Below are 23,994 nucleotides of genomic sequence, written 5' to 3'. Positions count from 1 at the left end.
TTTAAACGTCAAAGTGGGGTGCAGCAGCGCACGGAAATCAATCGGATAGGATCAATCCGGGAAGATACGAGTAGAGAAGATAGCAAGATATCTATCTGGCTGTTAATTGTCAATGATAAATTAATGCCGTTGGTGCGTTAAAAAAAAATCGGGTTCTTATCACTCTATTGAATCTCAAACAATGCTATCTGAGCTTTTCAAAAAGTAAAACAAAATCAACTGTCAGCTTCTCTGAAAGATGTCTCATATTCATCATTGTTCAACAAATAATAGCCGCTAAAATGCTTCTTTTCACGCCCCACGCCGTCCTCGACCCCTTTCCTTGTCCCTCCCGTCCCGCGTACTGACCTGTTGGCCTTCATGGGCCCCCACTCTCCGCTGGCGCAGTCGGGCAGCGGCACCATCACCGTCTGCAGGTCCCGGCACACGATCTTGAACTTGCAGACCGACTTGAACTTCATCGGCTCGCCGGTCAGGTACTCGCGCGGAGTGACGGCGTTAGCGAAAATGTCCAGTAGTAGCGCGCCGCTGGTGGGCGCGTGGACTCGGAACGCCACCATGTTGCCCACCACAGACTGTAACGGGGGCAGGGAGGGAGTGTCATAACAGGGAGCGGCCTGGCATATCAGGGAGCAGAGCGAAAAGTAAAGGTTTTAATCCGGGTTGCGACTTGCGAGTCGTCTTTGAGGAATTGTGTTTGCAGGCAATCGCCGTTTGTTCGTGTAGCTCTATCGCTATCCGATTCAAGACCAGATTTTTGAAACGTTTACCGAGCGAAACGAAGACGCACAATTAGTGCCAGATGCAACCATATCAAAATCCCTGACCGTCGTAGCCGTCCCACTCTGCGGGACCGGCTGCTCTCACCTGCATGACGAAGCGTTTGAGGCTGACGCCCTCGTAGGTGTCGCCGTCGTTGTCGTAGAACTTGAGGTTGTAGTGGAAGATCAGTGACGACTGCATGTGCGTCGGCATCCCGATACGGATCGTGGCCGCGCCTGGAGAGAGGGAGGGATGGTCAGGAGACGCCGTATGGTGTTCTGCCGCAGATGGCGCTCGGGAGGGTAGCTGACGCCAGCTGGGACCTGGGAGACCTCTACAGATGGCGCTCCGGAGGGTGCCCGATGCCGGTCAGAACCTATAAGAACGATTTACACATGGCGCCACCACCATTCCGAACCCAGTGTTATAGACTGGCACGTTGGTTGTGTGATAATAAGGGGCACGGAAACAGCAGCATATCAGCTCCGAACGTTTGTGAGAAAGAAAATGAAATTTTGGCCCCGGTGCACGTGTTGTAAGTGTATGCCACGGGGCACCCTCTGACCTCTCCAATGTCCCAGACCAAAATGGCAGCTGCCACTGTCACTGTCACAGCTGTATACACTATACAGGTCTCGGCCGAGATATACGACTTGATGCTTGGGGAGCACAGCTGTGCCGTGTACTGTGGTCCAATGCCACGGCTATATGCAAATGGTTTAGCAGAGTCGGCACCAAGACGTCGTATGGCATGTCTCAAATCCACACCCCTCCCCCCCCCAATACCGAGATCAGATCACTACCTATGGAAACTGAACACAAGAGTGGCTCGAGCTCGAGTTAACTTTGTCCTGACTGTCCTTTCTCAAGTCAGCAAATCTCACTGCCTTTTACCACCAAAGTACCCTCTCCACCAGTCACCCCGAACCTGTGGAGTCGGTGTGCATGACTGCCTTGGTATCCTCGTCCGGGAAGCACAGTCCGTATCGGAAGAAGAGCGAGCGGACGAACGGCAGCTCCTCGAACTCCTGCAGGGTGATGGGGTGACGGAGCAGCTGCCACTCGGGCTGCAGCGGGAAAAACTCGTAGATGAACTCCTTCGAGTCCGTCAGGAAGTAGTGGTCGTCGTACTCGTACCTGGGAAAGAGGGAGGGACAAACACGGTCAGTGGAGGGATAGACAAACTCTCGGTGGAGGGGCAGACTCATCCATGTCGGCTGCAACCTCGAGGCCTACAACACTGTTTTAGGCAGCCGCATTATTACTATATCGATAAAGATTATTCCGTGAACGCATGAAGGAGCTGTTCGCATCTCATGCGTCTTTTCCCGAGAGCTAAACTAAGCGGAGAAGATCGATCGAAGTCACGACATTTTAATCACCAAGCAAGTCATACTTCAGGCAAAAGGTAAACATTGCCTAATGCGACTTACCCGGAACCCCAAGTCTTCCTCCGTTTAGGGACGATTCCCATCATCCGCCACCCACTAGGTCAGTGACTCACACCTAACTCGACCCGTGATTCACCCCGTCCGTTTACCTAACCGGGAGAGGCGCCGCACCTCTCCCCCGGACGGCCGGTCACTCACCGCAGACTGTCCGACTTGTTCTTGTTGCCCGGCTTGGGGACCTCCTTGGCGTTCACGAGATGCCGCGCTCCCCAGTTGCACTGCACGAAACGCCAGGCGCCTGTGGGACAACGTAAGGTTACACAAGGTTCGTCACAGTCATGGCTCTGTTTTAAAACTACGCAGATCGACCAACGGTGTATGAGAGCTCCGGTGGTCCGGGTAATACATTTCATGAATAGCTACATCGGCTGACCACACAGCTGGCTGAATGTCACCTCACCGTACGGGCTGCCGTTATCTGATTAATTGGACCTATGACATCATTGGCACAAGATGCTGGCGAGTTTTTATCGTGCGCCACAACCGGACTGCGGCTGGAATTCAGTCAGTGGTGTCGGCCGCCTAAAAACTGGCCGGACAGCCGCGGCGGGTCCGGTACGGCCCACTATCGCTGGTAGTGACACCGTCACTTCAAACGGCCAGCGGCCTTGTGGCCACACACGCGATAAACGGGCAGGGAGCTCACAGACCACCGCCGCCCGTTCCCACCCCTTCACCGGCCTGCCAGCAGCGAGCTGTCACTTCTTCGAGCCATCTCTCCGTGCCAGTCAGCCCAACTCTGCAGTTACTGTTGCACGCTGCCAGCAATAATGCGGAATCGATGGTCTCTATTTCATTCACCCGACTCATGTCCTGTCGAAACTCCCACTGAGACTCCACCTTTCCATCACGACACGACCACTAGCTTATTCAACAGGCAGAATATCCCCGAGAAACAACCCTTCCTTTCCACGTGAACACTTTTCATTTCCACGTGTGCACAGCACGTGTTTTCTCGGCCACGTGTGCACGTGTCACCCACCGGCCACGTAGACGGCGTTCCACGAGTTCCTGAAGCGGTTGTCCTCGAACTTCACTCCGGGCTGGTAGCCGGCCGACTTGCTGTAGCCCTTGATGACCACGCAGTGGAGGCCGGCGTAGCTGCGGGCGGGGTCAGAGGTCAGGGGTCACAGGTCAGAGGTCAGGGATCAGCTGAGGCGCTGAGAGCGGGGCGGGCCGCCGGCTCAGCCGGTTATGCAGCGGAGAGCTCTGCGGTTTATGGATTGTCGGAATGCACCGGGCACAGTGAAGAACATCGGCCCGGTTTATGGGAAGACATTTATTGGAAGTACGATGACGGGTCGTAAATGGTTATGACGTCACTACATTCCTATTTCTAGTTTCATTTGTAACGAAGACAACGTTAAATATCTATGCAACAACTATCCCTTTACGAACCCTCTGCGTCTCAAACAGACCCAAGTTTGGAGACAAGAAAACGTCCATGCCCACCTGCAGAGTCGCTTGAAGAGGACGTGGTAGCTCTCGGTGCCGTACTTGATGCCGCGCAGCAGGCCCATCGGCGTGTCCGTGCGCACCCCGTCCTCAAAGTTCATCTGGTTCAGGTTCTTCACCGTGATCCAGCGGAAAATGGTACTGAAAAGACGGCGGCAGATCATGAGGAAGTTGATAGAATTAGATCATGAGTGAGTCAGTGCTTCCGTTGACATGATGTTCATGTCTCTGAGCGATAAATTAGGTAGGTCCTACGATGCTAAAAGTGATCTGTATAACGGCTACTCCGTGTGCCAGAGATCAAGGTCCGATCTAGACTCTGAACATAATGGATCACGCGATATCGGTCAGCGCTTTGATGGATCATGTAGCAGAACTAAAGAAGAGCTGAGAACACATACGAGCTCTGTTTCTCACGGAAGAGCGCTGACAAGAACATCTCAATACTACCAAATGTGGCGTGAAATTACGACTTTGATGCCGTGTTCAACGCCAAACGTGGCTGACGTAGCTTTAGATGGCCGACATTGATATGGATTTAATGGCCGATGACTATTGACTTGGCGGAGTGGCTAATATTGGCAAAAAACTCTGTAACACAGTGCATCTTAACCTCGGTAATCGTAAATCGTAAATCGTAAATCGTTTATTAGGGCTGATCCACAGGTGGCTATTACGGCCCAGTCAGTACAAGCAATATGAGAGTACCTAAGTCATAAAAATCATCATAGTAAAAGACACACAAAATGTACAATAGTACTAAAAAAAAAAACACTCGGTGGCGACATATCTCTATCGGAAGAACCGCATCAGCTGTGCCCCGGAGGCGGTCCCCGTCACCTCTCGCGGCAGCCCGTTCCAAGCCGCCGCGGCTCTGTACGGGAACTGCCGCCGAGCCACCGCCAGGCGGACTCGGGGCAAGTCGATCACCGCCGAGCCCGCAGCGGTGGCACGCGTGGCCCTCTCTGAGACGACGGCTCGTGGGCGAAACATTGCCCGTAGCGAGTCAGGGGCACCAGCGGCATACAGGGCGCGATGCACATTCACTGCGTCCCTGCGCGCGATCACTTCCCCAATGTTGGGCCAGCCGAGCGCGCCGAGAGCGGGGGTGATGCGGTCAAATTTACGGAGACCAGAGACCAGTCGTGCGGCAAAATGTATGACCTTCTGCAGTCGGTCCAGGCGGGATTTGGAGGCACCACCCCAGACTGACGAGCAGTACTGGAGGTGGGGGAAGACATGGGTTTGGACAAGGATTTTAAGGATGTCTGGGGATAGGTGATGACGAATTTTGAATAATGATATGAGGATTGCGTTGCACCGGCGGATGATGGAGGATATGTGTGGCTCCCAGCTCAGGGTTTGGTCGAGGAGAACGCCCAGCACTTTGATATGTTTTGTTGGCCGTATAGTTACATCATTTACGTTAATGGCGAAGTCTTCAACTCTATCAACTGAATTTTGCGTGCCGAAAAGGGTGAAACAGGTCTTCTCCCCATTCATTTTCAAACTATTCAAGCTGAACCAGTGCTGGAGGTGCTGGATGTTCTCCTCGGCCCGGGACTTCAGCACTTGGATGTCAGTGGGATTGGAGGGTGCTGAGTCCAAGATTTGGGTGTCGTCCGCGTAGGATATGAGGCGGCCATGGGGGAGGAAACAGGTTAGGTCGTTGACGAAGGTGAGGAAGAGGATGGGACCCACGATGGACCCCTGGGGGACGCCGTGGGAGAGTGGGAGTGCCGTCGAGGAGCGGACAAGTTGGGAACGGCCGGAGAGGTAGCTGCTGAACCAGCGGGATGAGATGCCATACCACTCGAGCTTGTTCAGAAGCACCGAGTGATCGACACTGTCGAACGCCTTGCTCAGGTCGATTGACGTTACCGCCGCGACGTCACCGTCATCGATCCTGCGAGCCGCCCATTCGACAATGTCGAGTATGGCATCTTCGGTGGAGTGGGATGGGCGATAGGCATATTGGGATGGGGAAAGGATGTGGTTAGTGACGAGGTAGGAAGTGAGCTGGGAACACACAACCTTTTCAAGGATTTTGGAAAGCGCTGGGAGGATGGAAATAGGACGGTAGTTGCCTGGCTGGTTGGGGTCACCGGACTTAAGGATGGGGGTAACAATGGCAACTTTCCATGCGTTGGGGAAGGTGCTGGTGGATATGGAGGAATTGATGAGGTGAAGGATGAGCGGACCGACTGCAGGGAGACAGCTCCTGACAGCAGTGATAGGGATGCCGTCAACCCCAACAGCTCTCGACGAACTCAGCCGGCTCACGGTCAAGATCAGGTCAGGCAGAGTAATACAAGTCAGAGTGAAGGCGCTCGAACACACCCGGGGAGGTCGCGGGCCAGCTGCGGGGGTCTCACTCCCCTGCACGGCCCGCACGGCCTCAGCTGCCACACGAGCGCCGACACCAGCGAAGTGCCGATTGAGCTGGTCAGCGCTCAGTGTGTCGTCATCGGGTGGTTGTGCGCCTCTGGAGCCTCTCGCAGACAAGTCAGCACCGTACCGCTTCAGACGGCTCCAGAAACGCCTCGCGTCGCATTGAAGCGAATCAGTCAGGTAAGATCTGCGCGCACGCGATAAAAGAAGCTTTGCTCTGTTGCGGAGCCGCCTATAAACGTCACGGTCAGTCACTGAACCCGAGGCGGCCCACACCCGCCGCGCCTCGTCCCGCTCCGCCATGACCTCCCTGACAGACTCGTCCCGCAGCCAGGGGCAGGCGGGACGTCGCACCGTTCTGCGCACGACAGGGCAATGAACATCAGCGACAGAGTTCCAGATATGAATAAAAATGGCTAACTTATCATTTACATCGGCGGCAGTGTAAAAAGGTAATCCACAGCAAAACAATGTCATCAAGCCCCTCCCCAGTCCCGTGACACCCCTCCCCACTGCAGGGCCCAGCCCGTCATTACGGTAAACTACTCTGTTGAGTGCTGTGTTTACGGGCCACAGCTAACGGCACGTGGGTCGCCCACGCATCACGGGGCCGCGCTCCGACACGCAGTAGCGCCTGTCACGACACCTCCGCACGCTATATATACCTCCCGCTCCCTCCCCTCCTCTCCCAGCTCCTATTCCTCGCATCCCATCAATGTCATCTCAGCTCTCTCTGTCCCTATATCATTGCCTACAGCAGGATCAAATCAAAGTAGATGTATGTAGCTTATGAGATACGCCCACCCTGCTCCGGAGGGAGAGGACAAGTCTATAAGCTACCGTGTTGTATTGTATTGTATTGTATTTAACATCTGGGGGGCATCCACAGGTAGTTGTGGCTATTACGCTCCCGCGTCATATGAGAATGGAACAAAAAGACATCACACTCAACATATCACACAAAACTCAGCAAATCGCATGGCTATGCATGTTTGTGTTTTTTTAACTTATCATACTTATCATAACGTACCGGGCCTTTTCGACGTCGGAGGCGTAGTTTCCGAGCAGCTGCCGGATCAGGTCGGTGAACGTCTTCTGGTCCTCTTGAGCCACCTGAGGGCGAGTTAGCGTCGATCAGAGACTGCTCTTTGTATAAGGGTACGGGTCGTTAGAAAGTAACGTTTGCGAAAGTAGCAGGAGTGATATCAGGTGGCCTCAGCGTCGCTAAATATGACTGGGAGAGTCATGGACCTCCCGGGAAGCCCTAATTGTTTAATTAAAGAGTGTTTGAGGGGTCGTTGGCAGCACCAAAGAGACATCTCAGGCCACTGCGGGTCACGTTAGGTCGCCGCGGGTCACCACGCTGCCATCGTTAATGTCATAGCGGCGGCGCGAGTGATCATTAATTAGCACGCTCGTGAGCTCTGAGCTGTGCTCCCGTCACGGGCGCGGGTGCTGCCGAGGGCGCAGTGAGACTCGGAGGAGCTTCTTTTGTGAGCGCTCTAACGGACCGACCGAGCCCCGGGGGAGGGGGCGGAGTAGGACCGACCCATGCCTCGCCCCATATCGGACGGACCACTGTAAGGTGAATTAATCCGGGGGTGTCGGGTCGGGCGCTACCTCACCTATCGCGTGCCGGTGGACGGGAGACTACAATGGAGGTGCCATACGCCACAGGGGCGATACAGCGACAACATACTACCTGAAGGAGGATTAGGAGATCGGACACACTGCCTGACCCAAATACGGGTGACATTATACCTACTGACTGACACTACAGCAGCCCGCCCTATCAGCGCGGAACAATGCGCCGCCGCTAAATGTAATTACTCGTGTTTCCGCGGCACTTTTCACCAGACGTGCCATTGTTTGGGTTATAATTACCATCATAATAATACGCCATAGTCGAGCAAAGACTGCATCACAAATTACTTTATGACGCAGACAAGTAAGAACTGGCATGGTGCGAGTTTTACGAGCTAAGCTGAACGACGAAAGTTAACGTTACAAGGGTGATTCCCTTTACTGTTTCTGATAAAAAAACTGCATCGATAGCTGTCATAAAAACGCCTATTTTTGCCTGCCTCTATTTAAAGCTGGGCATCCAACTTCAATTCCAACGCAACTCACATGCAGTACCCTCTATCCCAGACCCATCTGGACATCCACCGCCCCTCTATTCCCGTTCCCCACCTGAATGGCCAGCTGGTCGACCTCGCTGAACACCTCCGGGTCGTCGTAGATCTCGATTTTGCCGACGGTGGCCGGCGAGGGGGGCGGCGGCTGCGCCGGGTACTCGTGCAGCTCGGCCGGCACGTCCTGCACGTGCTCCTCGCCCAGGTGCGTCATCAGGTGCTCGATCTTGCGCTCGTTGATGAGCGACATCATCTCCTTGCTCTGCTTGTCGACCAGCGCCGCCGTGGCCGCCCTGTGGTGATGAGCGCCCGTTAACCCGCGCGGGGCTGGGGTCTCCAGCCGAACGCGCGGGGCTGGGGGGGGGGGTAAATTTTACCCCCCCCCCCCCGTTATCTCCCGAACTAATGGTCCGATTTGGAAAATTCAAACGCCAATCGAAAGCTCTCATCACGAACTACTAAAAACATGTACTTAATTTTAAGTTTGAGGTCAAGGTCAAGGTCAGGTCAAGGGTACAAATTGCAAGTTTCTACAGTATCGGCCTTGCACCGTAGTTACCGAAGAATGGAGTCATGGACTGAGACTGATCGCCCAAAACGTGTTCTTAGGCTACCAAGACAATATTCGTTGCATACAATATCATTCAGAGGTCAAGGTCAAGGTCAGGTCAGGTCAGGTCACCAAAAAACAAAATATAGAAAAGGGCATGTGCGACACATGTTTTATGGGTCATTTTACTCATAGAATTCAATAGTCACACTCAATAAGTGATATGGACCACCTCTAGATGAATTTCAGGTCGAGGTCAGGTCAAGGTCAGGTCAAGTGAGGTCAAATTTTAAAGTTGGTTGTTAAGGCCTAAAAAGGTGTCTATCTGATGCAGTTTTTCACGACGAATCGAATGGTGCTATTTTTGTTTCCGTACGAGGTCTAGAACTTCCAAAAAAGTCATTTTTCAAAAAAATTGTGTGTCGTGACGTCATAAAATTTTGAATAACTCCCACATTTTTGAACCGATTCTTCTAAAATTTGGTATGTAGGTGCACATAGACCACTTCTCTGACATATATTCCGGTTTTTCGATAGACTCAAAATTTTGGATTTTATAATAATTTTCCCAAAAAAGTCAGTTTTTTGAAAAAATTTAGGCCAAAATCGAATATTTTCAAAAAACTGAGATAGCCATTTGATAGACAAAGTAAAATTACGCATAAAATTTTTTTGTTACGTCTTGATTTCTTTAAAAATGAAGATGTTAGCGGCGTTTGAAGTTTTGCCGTTTTTGAGGCGAAAATGGCGAACATGACGTCACTAAAACGCCAATTTCTCAAAAAATTTCCGACGGATTTCGCTCAAATTTTCAGGGAACGTGTCAAATTGATGTAAGAAAAGGTACTGAAAGTTTGGCGGCGCTGCGCGCCGCCGTTTTTGAGATATCGCAAAAATTCGCGAGGGGGGGGGGGTAAAATTTACCCCCCCCCCCAGCCCCGCGCGGGTTAAAAATGATGTACTACGGGGGGCGGGGGTGGCATCGCTCGAATACGGGTTCTTGGGTGAATGATCAATTCGAGATCGGTACATGTTTTTGTGCACTTTAAGAATGGATTAGTTATTGCCTCTTCAGCATTAAACAAGATATTATCCTCAAATTCACAGACAAGCAGGCACTCAAGGCAGTAGGTCAAAGTTTCCATTCCCACGCCGTAATGCGACGTGACATAATACAACTACCGTAACTAAGCCTTTTTGCGGCACTCGAGTCAAAGGTGACAAAAATCGTGTCGCCAAGGTCACTTCAGACAAGGGACGTTCGACTGCAGGGGAAGGAATGCGGCACCTACATCGGCTCTATAAGACCGGTTTTCCTCCTCGAATACGCCGAAGGTATGCATTTTTAACATGGCAAGCAGCGGCGGCTATCTTGGCACATGCTCGTGCGGACTAAATTTAACCCAAGATCCGTTAACGAACTTAGTTACCGCTTAGAGCTTATTTCGATTACAACACGATTACGATACGATAAGATCAAACTAAAAAACTTACCTCTCGTGCTCCAAAAGTTTTCTTGTCATCGATTCTTTTTTCTTCTCGCGTTTTATCGTCATATTCTTTTCGAATTCTTCCTTTTCCTTCAGGTGTTTGACGGTAAGAACCTTGACATCGTCTTTGTTTCTTCGTTTGCTCATGTCCTTCTCGAACTTGGCCGTCAGCTTCTCCAGCTCCTTCTCCCATTCTTCCTGTAAATCAGAACAAGATTTCAAATCCAATACGCTTCAAATCAAATGCGATGCAATATCATTATGTGATGAGAAAAAAAGGAGCATCAACCTATCCGCCTGCCGCCAAGTCAGTAAGTACATCCGTGGTACGTTAACAATTAAGCATATAGTTTTTAGGCATTATCTGTAAACATCGAAAGACTCTTTAGAGTCTAGACATTGAATATATGAGGAAGTCCATGAGGAAAAGTGCAGATAAGATGAGCGAATGTCTGTGGATTCTTCCAACATTCTTCAAAAACGTGCCCCCAAGGCATGTTTCATTCAAAAATGTCGAAATGAATTCGTACTATATCAGTAAGAGCTTTTGTGTACAGCCTCTCACCTATCATCGTTACGATGAGTGATTTATTCAGCATCGTCAGCAGATATAATCGCATATAACAGGCCATTAGAAAGACTAACAACCCTGGAAATCCCCTGTTCACGTTTTGAGTAGATGATCAGCACATCGCTCTCCCCGCGAGAGGCCGGGAGGCGATTTTCTCCATTTCTATAATCTCTCTCTCTCCTCTCTGACCGTTCGTTTGACTCTGGTCACACACGAGTCGGGCAGAGTTGGGAGTGCGGTGAGCGGACCGGCGAGAGCTCGGACTCTGGTCGGACAATACGCCCGGGCGGCGGCGGCGGCGGGGGCGGGGGCGGGGGCGGCACAATGGGCGGCGGAAGCGGTCGCCGGGACGAACGCAGGGGCACGCGCCACCGCCGCCGCCGCCGCCGCCGCCGCCCGGCCTCTGCGCGGAGGGCGGGTCGGACCGTCACAGGGCACGGTCCGCTGTGTTTACTGGCGAGGTTCGCCGGTGGGTGGTGACTGGTGACACAGTTTTTAGCACGGTCACCCTGACGAATAACGCAATCCCTCAGGAGTTTTCCCGCTCTTGCGGTTCACACATGCTCTTTGGGAATGCGTGGCTAGCCTTACGATGAACTCGTTCTAGCAATGCGTGCTCCGGGCTCCCCTAACAATGCTCCCTGCGCAATGTGCAGTGTATGTACTTACATCTCTATCATTTCGGCTGATGATTTCAACTCTCGTGAGGTCATCATAGACCATTATTGGTAACCCCGTTAGAGCGTCACAATGCTCCATTCGGAGCCACACGCACTGCGTGCTCTCCTATGATCGGCCAGCCCACACGCTGAAACCCTCGGGCCTCGCTCGGACCCAGTCCCCAGGGGTATACTGGCTTTGGTACACCGGTCAGCTCACTCAGTCGCGCCGCACCCTCAGTTCGACACGGTGAGGCGCGGCGCGTGCCGGAGGCGCAGGCACGCGCATCGGTCCGCCCATGTGGCCACTGTCAGCGGGGCAGGTCGGCTCGACTCGGCGCGGCCTGTCCGCCCTCCTCACACTGTCAGCCATCTCCCTATATCCGCCTGCATTCTGTGTGCCCGCCTGTGTCCGCCTCCACCCGCCTGTGGCCGCCTGCCGGCTGGTCTGTCAGGCGGAACCGACCGAGAGGCGGCCATTGACGGTCCCGTTAGCGGCGGCTCGCGGCTCGGTGTGGAGAGGCGGCCGGCGCGGACACTGGGGCCGTCGGACCGGGTCACTGGAGAGCCAGCCGCGCCGGCGACGGACACAGGACAGAGGTATGCCGACCGAGCGGCGGGCGTCGCCGCGCGCCCGGTGACCGGTCCCGAGACCTCAGAGAGAGACACTGATAAGGGACGTCCGACGGGTACAGGCCGAATGGTAACGAGCCGTGTGGGGTCGAAACTTTTAAATAGTGCTGAGTCTAATGAGGAGGAACCATTAGGCAGGCGTGACGTGAAGAGAATGCTGCAGACACGTGTCGTTCTTATAGTCGCCGCTATTCTAATTGGCGATTATGAAGTTAAGTAGTTACCTACCTACTTGTCTAACAATTGACAACCTGTTGAGAGATGGATTATAGCAAGCTGTCATGTCTGGTGACAGTTAATGCACGTTAACGCTACTGTAACGAGACGGTGCATAACAGCTAACATACCTTGAATTCTTCTTTTAACCGTTGGTCCTCTTGTTCTCTTTGAGAGGCGAATTTCAGGTAAAGTCGGTCTTCCTCCTCTCGATGTATCCTCTCCAGTTCCTCTTGTTCGGCTTGATCCTGCGAAAAAGAGGAAAAACGTCAGTACAGCGGCACGAAACGGGCTGACTAGGCTTCAGTCGTCCCCATCCCGTTGCCGAATTTCGCGACGAACAGAGAAGCACGCCAGCTATCTCGGAACAGTAGCCGCCCATAACTGCTCTGCATTCCACAGTCCGCTGCGCCGCGGAGGCTAGCGCCCCGGCGGCGTAGGGGTCGCCGCTGGTGTTAGCTGCCTATGCGACTCTGCAGTCTCCACAAGACGCGGGCCGGTACTGGAGACTGCACGTCCAGACGGACGCACAAGAACCTAACCCATAGCGCTGGAATCACCCGGGCGGCAGGCTGGCAAAAACATACCACGACCAAACAAAATAACCAGCTGTGTGTAATGTGTATCCTTACTTGGATAGGTACTTATTGCACGTGATTACATGGTGTTTTGAATGAAACGGTAAAAAGATATCCGAGAGTACAGTGACTAACATACCGACGATCTCGGTCAGTTATTTATCTAGTCTCTTTATCTACCGTCTCCACGGCTCGAGTCTCGGGCTGTTGTTGCCGACATCAGCGGTTGCACAGTGCCCTACCGAAGCGTGACCGTCCGCTGTGCACTGGTGACGGACGAAGGCGGCCGGGGGGGGGGGGGGGGGCGGACGGACACGGCCGAGCCGCCGCCGAGCTCCGTGCCTATACCGTCTGTACGGCTTACCGGTGGGACAGTATAGGTTGGCTGGTAGGTGGTCTGGTGATTATTGCATTCGAAGCAATGGGAGCTGTAGCCATTCGGCCAATCATGGTTCAAATTAAATACACGCGTGACGCTACGTTAATCCTATGTAATTGGATTACCATTCTGCTTCGATTCCGCTGACACTGATCCTGTATCCATGGCTGCGCCTCCTTTACAGTAGCTCAGCGGGGTCACCAGACTGAGCCATCCTCAGCATGGCCGTCGTGATGCACCACTTTGACACTCCGCCACGGCACATAATGTGACGTGTCACGGTGCATAACCTAACGTGACCCAATGTGACGTGACGCGACACCCCGGCAGGCCGCGAACTGTGACCGCGGCCGCCGGGGCGGGGAAGAATAATGAACAGAAATATTGCAAGTGTAACGTGAAGCACACGAGTGAAGAAGAGCAGTCGGGTTAGCAAATGTGACAAAGATGTAGACATCGATGACCAGTTAGATCCCGAAGAAAAGGGGAACATGGAATACATCATGTAGGGTACCTCTACCTATTCTACACATAAACATGTGAGTCAGTGAAAACTGGAAGCATGGAGCGCTATGCCCCACACTGGGCTTGCGAAAGAGTTCCTGGCTATCAATCAGGCGATGCGAAGTGCTAATACCTTGCATGCATAAGCCATGACACATTTTTCCTCCCTCAAATCAGTTGAAATCATTATTAAAGCGACGATCTTCTCCAGAACCTCTAGACTATCCCCAACTTTCACGAAACTTAAGCCCAATAATGGGGAGAATGCGGAAAATGCAGCTAAAGTTGGTGACGCCTCCGGATGAAGCGTCAAAGCTGCCCTAAAGAGCACCGCTGGGAAATGCCTTGAATACCGTATGGCCGCAATTGTTTGCTAATGTATATTTTTTGGACATGATCAGTTTCTCAATGAACCCTCTATGACCCTATGCATCGGCACCACCTTGTCCCCTCTTCCCGTTCACCTGCCGTCACGGTTCCGTACCTGTCCCTTCTCTAGTGATCATGCCTTGAACGTCATACCGCGCCCCTGCCCGCTCCGCCGGCTGGAGACGCGTCGGTGCCATAAACATAGGCCATGACACCCCCTGCCCAGCGGGCGCGGCACCCCTCCCCCCCCCCCCCCTAAGCTCCGTGACGACACCCTGACTGAGGGTGTCCCAGCACCATCACCACACACAGTCTCCCCTGCCACTGCCGCCGCTGGTGCTACTACAGTCGCTACTGCAGCCTGTCTCCCATTCACACCGCAGCTGAAGCCGACACAACGCTGTACATACGAGTAGTATGGAGCTGCTTTTGCTAGCGTTTGCCGGACGTAGCAAAAGCTGTAAAGTCTTTGTTCCTAGCAGGATTATTTTGTACACCGCTGCAAAAACGAACTTTCTCCCCACTTCTGAACATGGTGATATGAAGCACAACGCAGTTTCCTTCCCCTCAGTTTCGAAACTATCAGACTATGGTAATATTAGCTTCTATCTCTGTTCGAACACGCAGACCCGATGGCGTCACAGTATCTACAGCAGCAGGACCGGCGTATCTCCGCTCTCCGCGGCGTCTGTGCACAGCGGTCACGTACACCCTGCCGTGTGCATCGTGCATTGCACGCTGTCCAAGCAGCGGTGAGCTGTGGGACGCCGGCGGCCGGCCCGTGAAACGACGGACGCCACCGGCCCGGCCCGGCCCGTGCACTACATGCAGTGACGGACGGCGGCGGCACGGCCGTGCCTGCAGTGGTGCGCCGTATAGAACTGCGCCGTGGATCGGCCGGCCAGCACGCCCTGCCTGTGTTCACCGTGGTGCAATGTTGGACGGTGTGGCGTGACTGCGCAGTCGACCACGGAATCAGGATACAGCGAGCATGGTCCTCGGACATATATACGGAATACACATGTGCCCTTTGTGGAAGGAATCACGCGAGGCAGGGCACCTTAGCTGTTTTATCTGTCACGATAGTCACAGTGAGTAAGCTATACGCCGTAAGGGGTACAAAACACAGCATAGGTGAATACCAATACTTTAAGCCGTAGGTAATAAAACAGAAACCGTAACAAAGCTTGAACGGACGCCCCACTGTAGACAGTACAGCGGCGTCGACAGGGTCACCCGGCTACCAAGAATGGGTCCCTCCCCCAGCCCCGCTCCGTCCGTCTTCAGGCCCGTATCTGCCCATGCGCAGCGAACCGTGTCCAAACCAGCCGCGGCGAGCCGGGCCCGAGCTGGCGCCGTGGCCAAAACTGGGAGCGAAGCCACGACAGGAGCGAGACGGGATATCAGTCAGCACACTGGGATAAGGCTAGTGAAGAACGGAACGATATCTTTAGGCTCCGGTTAAACCTCCCGGGACTGGCTTGAACATATAACACGCTGCAGTGGCGTTACGCCGTCACAGCGGTGCAGCCAGTGCGTCACACTGCGTCACAGAGCCTCCCGTGCGCCGCTCCACGTCTCCAGCGCGCCGCCGCACGCCGCCGCGGCAGCTGTTCCGCTGGTAACGGTTCTTCGGCTCGGTTCCGGCCGGAAGAAAGTGACTTATCGCTGCCGCCAGAACGACACAACGGGAGTCGACTTCTGGAGCGGTCCCGGCCCGCTGGGAACGACTCATTGACGTAATGGTACAAAGTGACTAATGATGATTGAACATCATTGAATTATAATGCGTATAATTTGGTATAATATGCATAAAAGAAATGCCATGCTATAGTTAGGGGAGAGTGGGGTAAGATGCCCAGGGTGGGAAAGACGCCCCACCCCCTCTAGCGGCGAAACAATGAATCGAACCTGGAAATTAATGTTCATAGCGTAAAGCGGAAACCTGCCTTGTTAACTGCACAAAAATTTGCGAAGCTCAGTTGGGCAACGGCTGGCTGGTGATTGCATGTTTTTTATTTGCTGCTTTCAAAAAATATTTTGGTGTCAAAACATTGTAAATATCAAAGAAGATAGATAATTTTTGCGTCCCTTGTTCTAGTCGTGATATATTAACATGCGTGTACTGTGTCCCAAACAGTTTGTTTCAGGGTGTAGTTTTATGGCTAACAAATTGTACTGATTTAATGTTACTTCGGTACCTTGGGGTAAGATGCCCCCTGTCCTGATGGGGAAAGACGCCCCCTAAATCCGTAGGCTGTCCTTCAAGCAGCCCGTCAAATCATTCATTACATACTTGTGATGAGAGACAAAAGCCGATCTGGGACTATTGAGAGTCCAGTACGGGCGGGTGCTCCCCATGCGGGCCTCTCGGCCCACACAGCGACTTTTTGGGCGGCATGACTCTGAGAGCCCTCACGACGGCCTCTGTGGGCCCCATTATTGGCTCCAGGGCCCCTTACGACATCCTTTGAGGGCTCCCACGTTGGCTCCACGGGCCGCACTGGCATCTGAGGTCCCCACGATGGGCTTGAGGGCCCTCAAGCATCATGAAGACCTATACGGGCCCCACAGTGGTCTCCGAACGCCACCACGGAGGCTTGTTTGGCCGCGCTGGACTATAATGGCCCTAACGATGACCTCTGAAGCCCCTTACGACTACTTTTGAGGGCCCTTACGATGACGTTTGGTGTCTACTGCAGGCTCGAATGGACTACTGATTCGTTCAGGCGATTCACGTGCCCATTTATGTCACTTATAGTGCAGGGGGGCATCTTTCCCAACGCCAGGGGGCGTCTTTCCCACCCTGTGGGGTAAGATGCCCCCTTTCACTTCTTCAGGAAAATGCTTAATAGCAAAAAAGTTATAATATTTCAGGCACGAAAGTGTGATATTTTTGGAGACAAATGATGTTGCCTTCCGTTGAAACTCAAAGTTTTTGCTTTCCGATCGTCATTTTCGAATAATATATGACATAGTAAAACCCTGGGCATCTTTCCCCACTCTCCCCTACTTGAAGTGACATGATTGAAGCAAGCAAATATTGCATACGTAGCCGCTGATTTACTATGCTCTGTAGCCTTTTGGATTACAGACAAAGCGATGAAATTGATGCAATCGATTGTCTCAACTCTGCAACCAAATCTCCACAGTTTGGTCTTATCAAAGGAAAATAGTTGCATTCAATTATGGTGTAATTTACATGAAACTGTGTGCATTGGAGAATTGCACAATGCACAGTTCATATTTTGCACTTCGCTACAACTCCAATACGGTCTTAGACTTTGGAGAGATAAGAAAAAAGTTCTGCTGATATCATGATAAACATGACGTAAATGTTCGCTAAGATACGGAAAACTGTTATGTTTCTTCACAAAGACGTAATGGTCATTGCAGTTACAGTGAAACTCACTCAAGCCATAACATGGAGAAAGAGCCTGAGATGAGTTGCCAGCGTTAGTTGCCATTACAGTTCTGGTGACTGAACAGCTTCTCTATTTTCTCCTGTTGCCGACAGCAAAACACGCGAAGAAGCAGAGACTAAATCCTGACGAAAGTGACGGAGGAAGCGGGAGAGAGAGAGAGAGAGAGAGAGAGAGAGAGAGAGAGAGAGAGAGAGAGAGAGAGAGAGAGAGAGAGAGAGAGAGAGAGAGAGAGAGAGAGAGAGAGAGAGAGAGATGGGAGGGGTGGTAAAGAAAGAAAATAAGTCACAGACAACGAAGGAAATGAAGATGCTTATGAATAGAGAGCGGATGAGATGCAAATGTGATATTTCGGTAAGTGGCTCTTCGCTCGGTCGGAAGTTTCAGCCATTTGGTTATGAATCAAATGACTTGCGGAGTGAAAAGTATCCATCCGGTTTCAAAAGCGGGCTGAATGCATTCCTTCCTCACAGGCGGTACAGATTGTGGTGTCAGTTTCAGAAAATGCATATTGTATATCCAAAGTCTGTCCAGTGTCCAATACTTACGTCGACCGTCCGCCCAAAAATGTCCAAGCCAGCCATTTGTCCAAAGATGACCGAAACCTACGCAATAGTTTACACTCAACATTGCTATTTGTATTGCTTTTAATGTACTATTACCAGCTCAAAAATGTTAATCATATCGAAAGTTGTGCTTTATATTCGCCAATCAATGATAAACACGATTACTTTATATAAAAAAGATATGAGGTGTAGCAAGTGATTGTCCAATGATGTCCAACGCCTGCTGTCATTGTCCAACCAAATTCCGAATAGGACATTGGACAAAATCGGAATTCCGAAGATTCAAGTTCCGATTGACACCACTAGTACAGATGTGTTAACTTCCTCCTCTAAGACCAAATAATTATATTCCTAAATTAAATACATGATTCAAGATTACTATCGGTTCTAACGATGTGGGTATTATAGGATCAGAAGCAGCTGGCCATTATTCTAGGAAAGTGGCAGGCTTTGTGACATTTTGTTTTCTCTTCACTGAAAGTAAGCAGTTTTTGCCATGCAAGCGCTTACACCGGGAATCAGCTGCGTTTCGGTTCATGTTTTCCTTACTTTGTTCATTAATCATGTTGCATTTCCCGAAATCAGTGTCCGAGAAACACGTGATTCGCAAAAAAAACAATATAATGCCGTTCCCGTAATATATAATACTGAACGAGGCCGGTGTAAATAAATTTTCAAGACCGAGGTCCTTACTGGATTTTTGAACGAGGCCGAAGGCCGAGTTCAAAAATCAGTAAGGACTGAGGTCTTGAAAATTTATCACCGGCCGAGTTTGGTATGTATTTTACTGTATGCCAACGATAAATTTATTTTCTGGACCGAAGCTCTTAGCCGACTTAGGAACGAGACCATCCCAAAATGTTGGCTTTAGTGCATTCTGGTAATGCATTTTTGACCGTGGTCAATTTGCTTACACCAGTTATTACCACACCCCTCTGGCTAATGTATTTGAATAGGCCAGGCATACAGTAAATACCTAATCCAGCCATAACCGCTACGAACATTATCATAAATAAATTATGCTATACATAAGTTGGATATGTCCATTGGCCAACGTCCATCATTATTACTGACAATGTGTGACCGCCGTCCGCCAACACCCCCTCTAAGCACTCAACTTTTTTACATGGTGCCTTTTATTTCTGCCCCTTCAGTTTTTATATTGCTGAACTAATACCATTTCCTACATCCAGTAAGTGAACCTTTTTAGTTGCCAACCCTCAGTCTGAATCACTGAACCACCAGCATGCATATCCTCAATGAAATAAATAGGTAAGCCAAGCGCCGTCACACACAAAGCACCAGGCTGCCACTTCCGATACAGAAACCTGAATGACACCGTCCAATCATCCTGGTATCGCGGTCCGTCGGTAAGTATACGCTATAGATCAGCAACGTTTACTTTCAGCGCCGGATTTAACCGCTGGTAATCCTAGCAGGAAGCCAGGTGCTACCCGATGACACATCACGGGCATTGGGCAAAGCAAGTCAGCTGGTCACTAGACTAACAGATGTTCCTAGCAGAGGCCGTCAGGCACGGACAATCGAGCAGCAGCATTTAGGTGCGCCTATTTCACGTGCGACCTCAGTTGGTGGGCCTGTGGTAGCGATTTATACGCAGCCTTCACTCCAATCATGTACCGAGTGGGCAAATATTAGGAAGGTGAGGCACATGGTAACTGTTCTCAGCAGCAAAACCGACCGTGTCATCAACGAGTATGTGCCGGTGCGGTTGATCCATAACAAACCACTACCATTTTAGCATCAAGGCTAACTGAGGTCAACAGACAGACAATTAGCATCATGCGGGCGCAAGACGCAGTAATGAGTAATAGAATCACGCTTCTGACAAATGCGGGTCGTATGAGCGCGCTACTGGATGGTTCGCTGAGCGCGCACGCAAGTCCAAGTCTAAACAGCCCTACTGCTTCACCAGAAATACCGGATCCGTGAGTAACCCGCCGCATTATCGATGCCCAGCGCAGGTCAATGTGATTCCGGCTCTGGGCGGGTCGGCGCGGCGGTGAACGACCCTCCCAGGAGCCCCGCCGCATACCGACGGCCTTGGACCTGCAGCGCGGCCGGCGGGCCTTACTGATGACGTCACAGGGTCGACCGGCCGCCAGCTGACGGTAGCCTGATGGACCAGACCGAATACAGACATAGTGGGGGGGGGGGATAGCTGGACTCAAGATACCGAATACAGACAGGTAGGTATCGGAGGCCGGAGAAGACAGTCGGACACACATGACCGAATGCGGACAGGTATTGGAGCAATCGGCCGGACGAGCCAGACCAAGCAGGCAATTATTGGAGGAGACAGCCGGACATCCGAGACTGAATACCTACAGACCGTGGGGAGACGGCCAAGACAGGGGCCTAAGAGTCGAGCTACAGTACCCATGTGCTGCTCATAAAACAACACTAACTGCAATGACCGTGGTGGTCATGAACGGCAGCTCACATAACCCGTATCCATTAGCTCAATCATGCAGTATGTCATCCAGGGTTAATTCGTGGGATTCGTGGTCTTCATAGTTAATGAAATACACCCCTTAATTTCACTGGGCTCAGCCAATCCATCAAACATGAATGAATCATATCCATCTAACTTTTACTCAAAAGAAACGCCACGACAAGATACGAAGATCTATGGATATGAAGCTCTGTGCTTCGTGTTGGTAGGTGTACGTGCGATCAGCAATTTCCCTTCCATCCCTCTCATCGACAATAAATAATACGTGAAGCGTTTCAGTTTTTTGCGATAACCGCCCAAACCACACCACCTACAGACACGATTCAACCACCAATCGACAGCTCTCGATCGTGGCTATGTGCGCGGCACATTTTTAATCGCATTTGCACCCCCCAAATAGCCAAACTCGGCCCCTCGACTATGTCGCCCGACGCTCCAGAGATGGCGCTGACTGTCTGCGTGACGTCAGCTCACACGACCGGCGATCGCCGATCATAAAACGTTTATGTCACCGCTGGACAACCAATTCCAGCGTACTGTCTTGCTTTTGCCCTCTTGTTCTGAAAATTTGGTCAAGAAACATGGCGTATAACCTTCATTTAAAACCAAATTTGCTCCCAACCACTTCGCCGTAAATCGTCGCAATACGCACCAGACCATGTCATCAACCCGTGCAGAGTACCATGGCTTATTCAAAGCACTGATTCGTGCGTCCATGGTAGCTCAGTTGGTAGAGTGGTAAACTTCTATGGAATGGGTCGCTGGTTCGATTCCAGCCCGACATGTTTTTAAAATGCACATCTTTAGTTGCAGTACCCGGCCGCTAGGGTCGCGACCCCGTAGAGGTCGCTGCGGTCCCCACGTGACCGACCGGCCGCAGTCACGGGCCGGCGGCGGCGCAGTGTGGGGCGAGCGGGCGGAGGGGTTGGTGCGGTAACTGAGGTGCCGTCAGAGCGGCCGCTGCCGGACAGCGGGAATGCGGCATGATACAGACATGGGAAGGAGGGGGAAGGTAAATGGTGGATAGATGGATAAAGAAATGATGGAGGGAGAGAAGGAAGGGTAAGTGAGCAAATGATTGAGTCGGTGAGAGAACAAGTACAGAGGTTGGAGCCGAAAGACGTTTTTAAAATGCACTTACAGCTTAGTTGCAGCACTTGGCCGCTACGAATAACTACATTACCGATCCTGAGTGGCGGGCGGGGGGGGGGGGGGTGGGCGAGGTACCCAGATTTGGGATAGGTTGGTTACAGAATTCCACAAAATACTGACAAGATTATCGATTATGTTTAGTGGGGACGGGGAAGGGCACAGGGAAGGGCACGGGGACAGGACGGAGACGAAGACGGAGACGGAGATGTAGCGGCCAGCAGGAGCGGGGACGGAGACGGAGACAAAGAGAGCGGGAGCGGGAGCGCGGGAACGGGGACGGAGACGGCGACGGAATCGGAGACCAGACAGATACAGAGACATAGACAGAGACAGAGACGAGACGGAGACAGAGGCGGAGACGGAGATGAAGCGGTCAGCGGGAGGGGGATGAGCACGGGGACGGAGAAAGAGAGCGGGAGCGGGAGCGGGAATGGGAGCTGGGACGGGAACTGGGACGGAGATGGGGATAGAATCCGAGACGAGACAGATACAGAGACAAAGGCAGAGAGGGAAGACGGAGACGGAAACAGAGCAGGCATAATTATATCTTTAGCACTGAAAACATTACCGATCGTGAGTGGTGGGTCCCGGGGGGGGGGGGGAGGTGCAGAGGGAGGAAGGCGGGGGAGGGTCGGGGCGAGTCACTCAGATTTGGGATAGGTTAGTTACAGAATTCCACAAAATACTGAAAAAATAGCGATCATGTTTAGTATTACGAGCGTACCAATATATGTATATCGTCTTGAACTGGGATATAAAAACGTATATGCATTTGCGGCGCGGGCGGGGAAGAAGCCACTAGCCAGTACTTTTTTCAGTACCAAGAGGGAATTGGAGTGGAGGGGAGAGGAGGGGAAGGGAGGGAGTGGAGAGAAGGGGAGGAAATCGAGCGGGGGAGGGAGGGAGGGAGGGAGGGAGGGAGGGGAGCGAAGAAGTGCGATGAAGGAGACGGGGAGAGGAGGGAGAGAGACGGATGGGGAGGGGTAAGTAAGCATACGATTGGATCAGTGATCGACAAAGTCAGAGAGCGGAGAGGAGGGAGGGAAGAGGGATGGAGGCAGGGAGGGAGTGAGAAAGGGAAAGGAAAAGAGAGAGAGAGAGAGAGAGAGAGAGAGAGAGAGAGAGAGAGAGGGAGAGAAAGAGAGAGAGAGAGAGAGAGGGAGAGAGAGAGAGAGAGAGAGAGAGAGAGAGAGAGAGAGAGAGAGAGAGAGAGAGAGAGAGAGAGAGAGAGAGAGAGAGAGAGAGAGAGAGAGAGAGAGAGAGAGAGAGAGAGAGAGAGAGAGAGAGAGAGAGAGAGAGAGAAAAGCGGGCATTATGGACGGGACGGGCAGGGATTTCTATATAGATGTTCAAACGACGATTACAATTAGCGCCGGTAGGCGCGGGAGGGTGACCTAGTTACAATAATAAATCACACTCCCATGAGAATCGCCTAAAGTCACGAGGCGCATAAAACACGGCTCGAACTGAAATGACCGTAATGAGTATGAGCTTACTGGTGCCGGAGCCACTAGCTTGAAGTCGTATATCTTCAAGGTTAGCCTCCTGGAAGCTCAGATATAAACAAACAGCTTACTGAGCAGCCGTGCGCCCTTCGGTAACCTTTGACTCCGGTGAGACGGCCCATTACCGGTATGTCTGTCTGTCTGTCTGTCTGTGTGTCTGTGTGTGTCCGGTACCGGCCGACCCAGCGGAAACCCCGGCGCATTTCTCCCCACTTCCTCTCGACACTGCAAGCGCCGGGTTGAGCCGGCGCTCCCCGCCTTCCCACACCGCCGACCCGGGCTGTTTAATTATCCAGCAGGAATGCCAGGCGTCGGGGAAATCACTTTCTCCGCCACGACGAATAGTGAAGACACAGACGGCGGCGCGACCCCGCGGGGGTCGACGCTCGGGAACGCTCGACCCGGAGCAGACCCGGGGCAGCCTGAGTCGGCCCGGAGCGGCCCGGAGCCGGCGGCGCGGGCCGGGAGGGTCGGGAGACCGTGACCCCTCCTCCGGGGGGCGTGGCGGCGCGCGCGGCCCTGCACGCAGCCACTCTCGCCCACACGACACCTTCTGAACGGCTTCCGGGCACCGGAGCGAGAGCGACGGGCGAGAGCGGGCCGGCGGCCGGTCCGCGCGATCAGCCGGTGTCGGTCGGACCGTCACCGTCTACAGAGAGCGGCCGCCAGCAGCCGGTCAGCCCGGCCGGACACGCCCAGGGCAGGAGACGGAGACAGGGACCGTCATCAC

General features: G+C 52.4%; 1 protein-coding gene across 1 annotated transcript in view; it reads right to left on the bottom strand.

Annotated features, from left to right (window-relative positions):
• LOC122386327 (hillarin-like) overlaps nucleotides 1-23,994 on the bottom strand; it is a 32,915-nt gene that overhangs the window by 3,784 nt on the left and 5,137 nt on the right. The window contains exons 2-11 of the mRNA XM_043375427.1: nucleotides 12,445-12,561; nucleotides 10,239-10,432; nucleotides 8,253-8,487; nucleotides 7,090-7,172; nucleotides 3,666-3,809; nucleotides 3,196-3,314; nucleotides 2,352-2,451; nucleotides 1,691-1,899; nucleotides 868-998; nucleotides 349-575 (exon numbers count right to left, since the gene is read on the bottom strand). Of these exons, the coding sequence (XP_043231362.1) occupies nucleotides 349-575; nucleotides 868-998; nucleotides 1,691-1,899; nucleotides 2,352-2,451; nucleotides 3,196-3,314; nucleotides 3,666-3,809; nucleotides 7,090-7,172; nucleotides 8,253-8,487; nucleotides 10,239-10,432; nucleotides 12,445-12,561 (1,559 nt within the window). The remainder of the gene's footprint in view (nucleotides 1-348; nucleotides 576-867; nucleotides 999-1,690; nucleotides 1,900-2,351; nucleotides 2,452-3,195; nucleotides 3,315-3,665; nucleotides 3,810-7,089; nucleotides 7,173-8,252; nucleotides 8,488-10,238; nucleotides 10,433-12,444; nucleotides 12,562-23,994) is intronic.

Source organism: Amphibalanus amphitrite, unplaced genomic scaffold (genome assembly GCF_019059575.1).
Source record: "Amphibalanus amphitrite isolate SeventyFive unplaced genomic scaffold, NRLGWU_Aamphi_draft 000016F_arrow, whole genome shotgun sequence".
NCBI lineage: Eukaryota > Metazoa > Arthropoda > Thecostraca > Balanomorpha > Balanidae > Amphibalanus > Amphibalanus amphitrite.
Note: the sequence above shows the minus strand (reverse complement) of the source record. Positions and strands in the feature narration are given on the sequence as shown.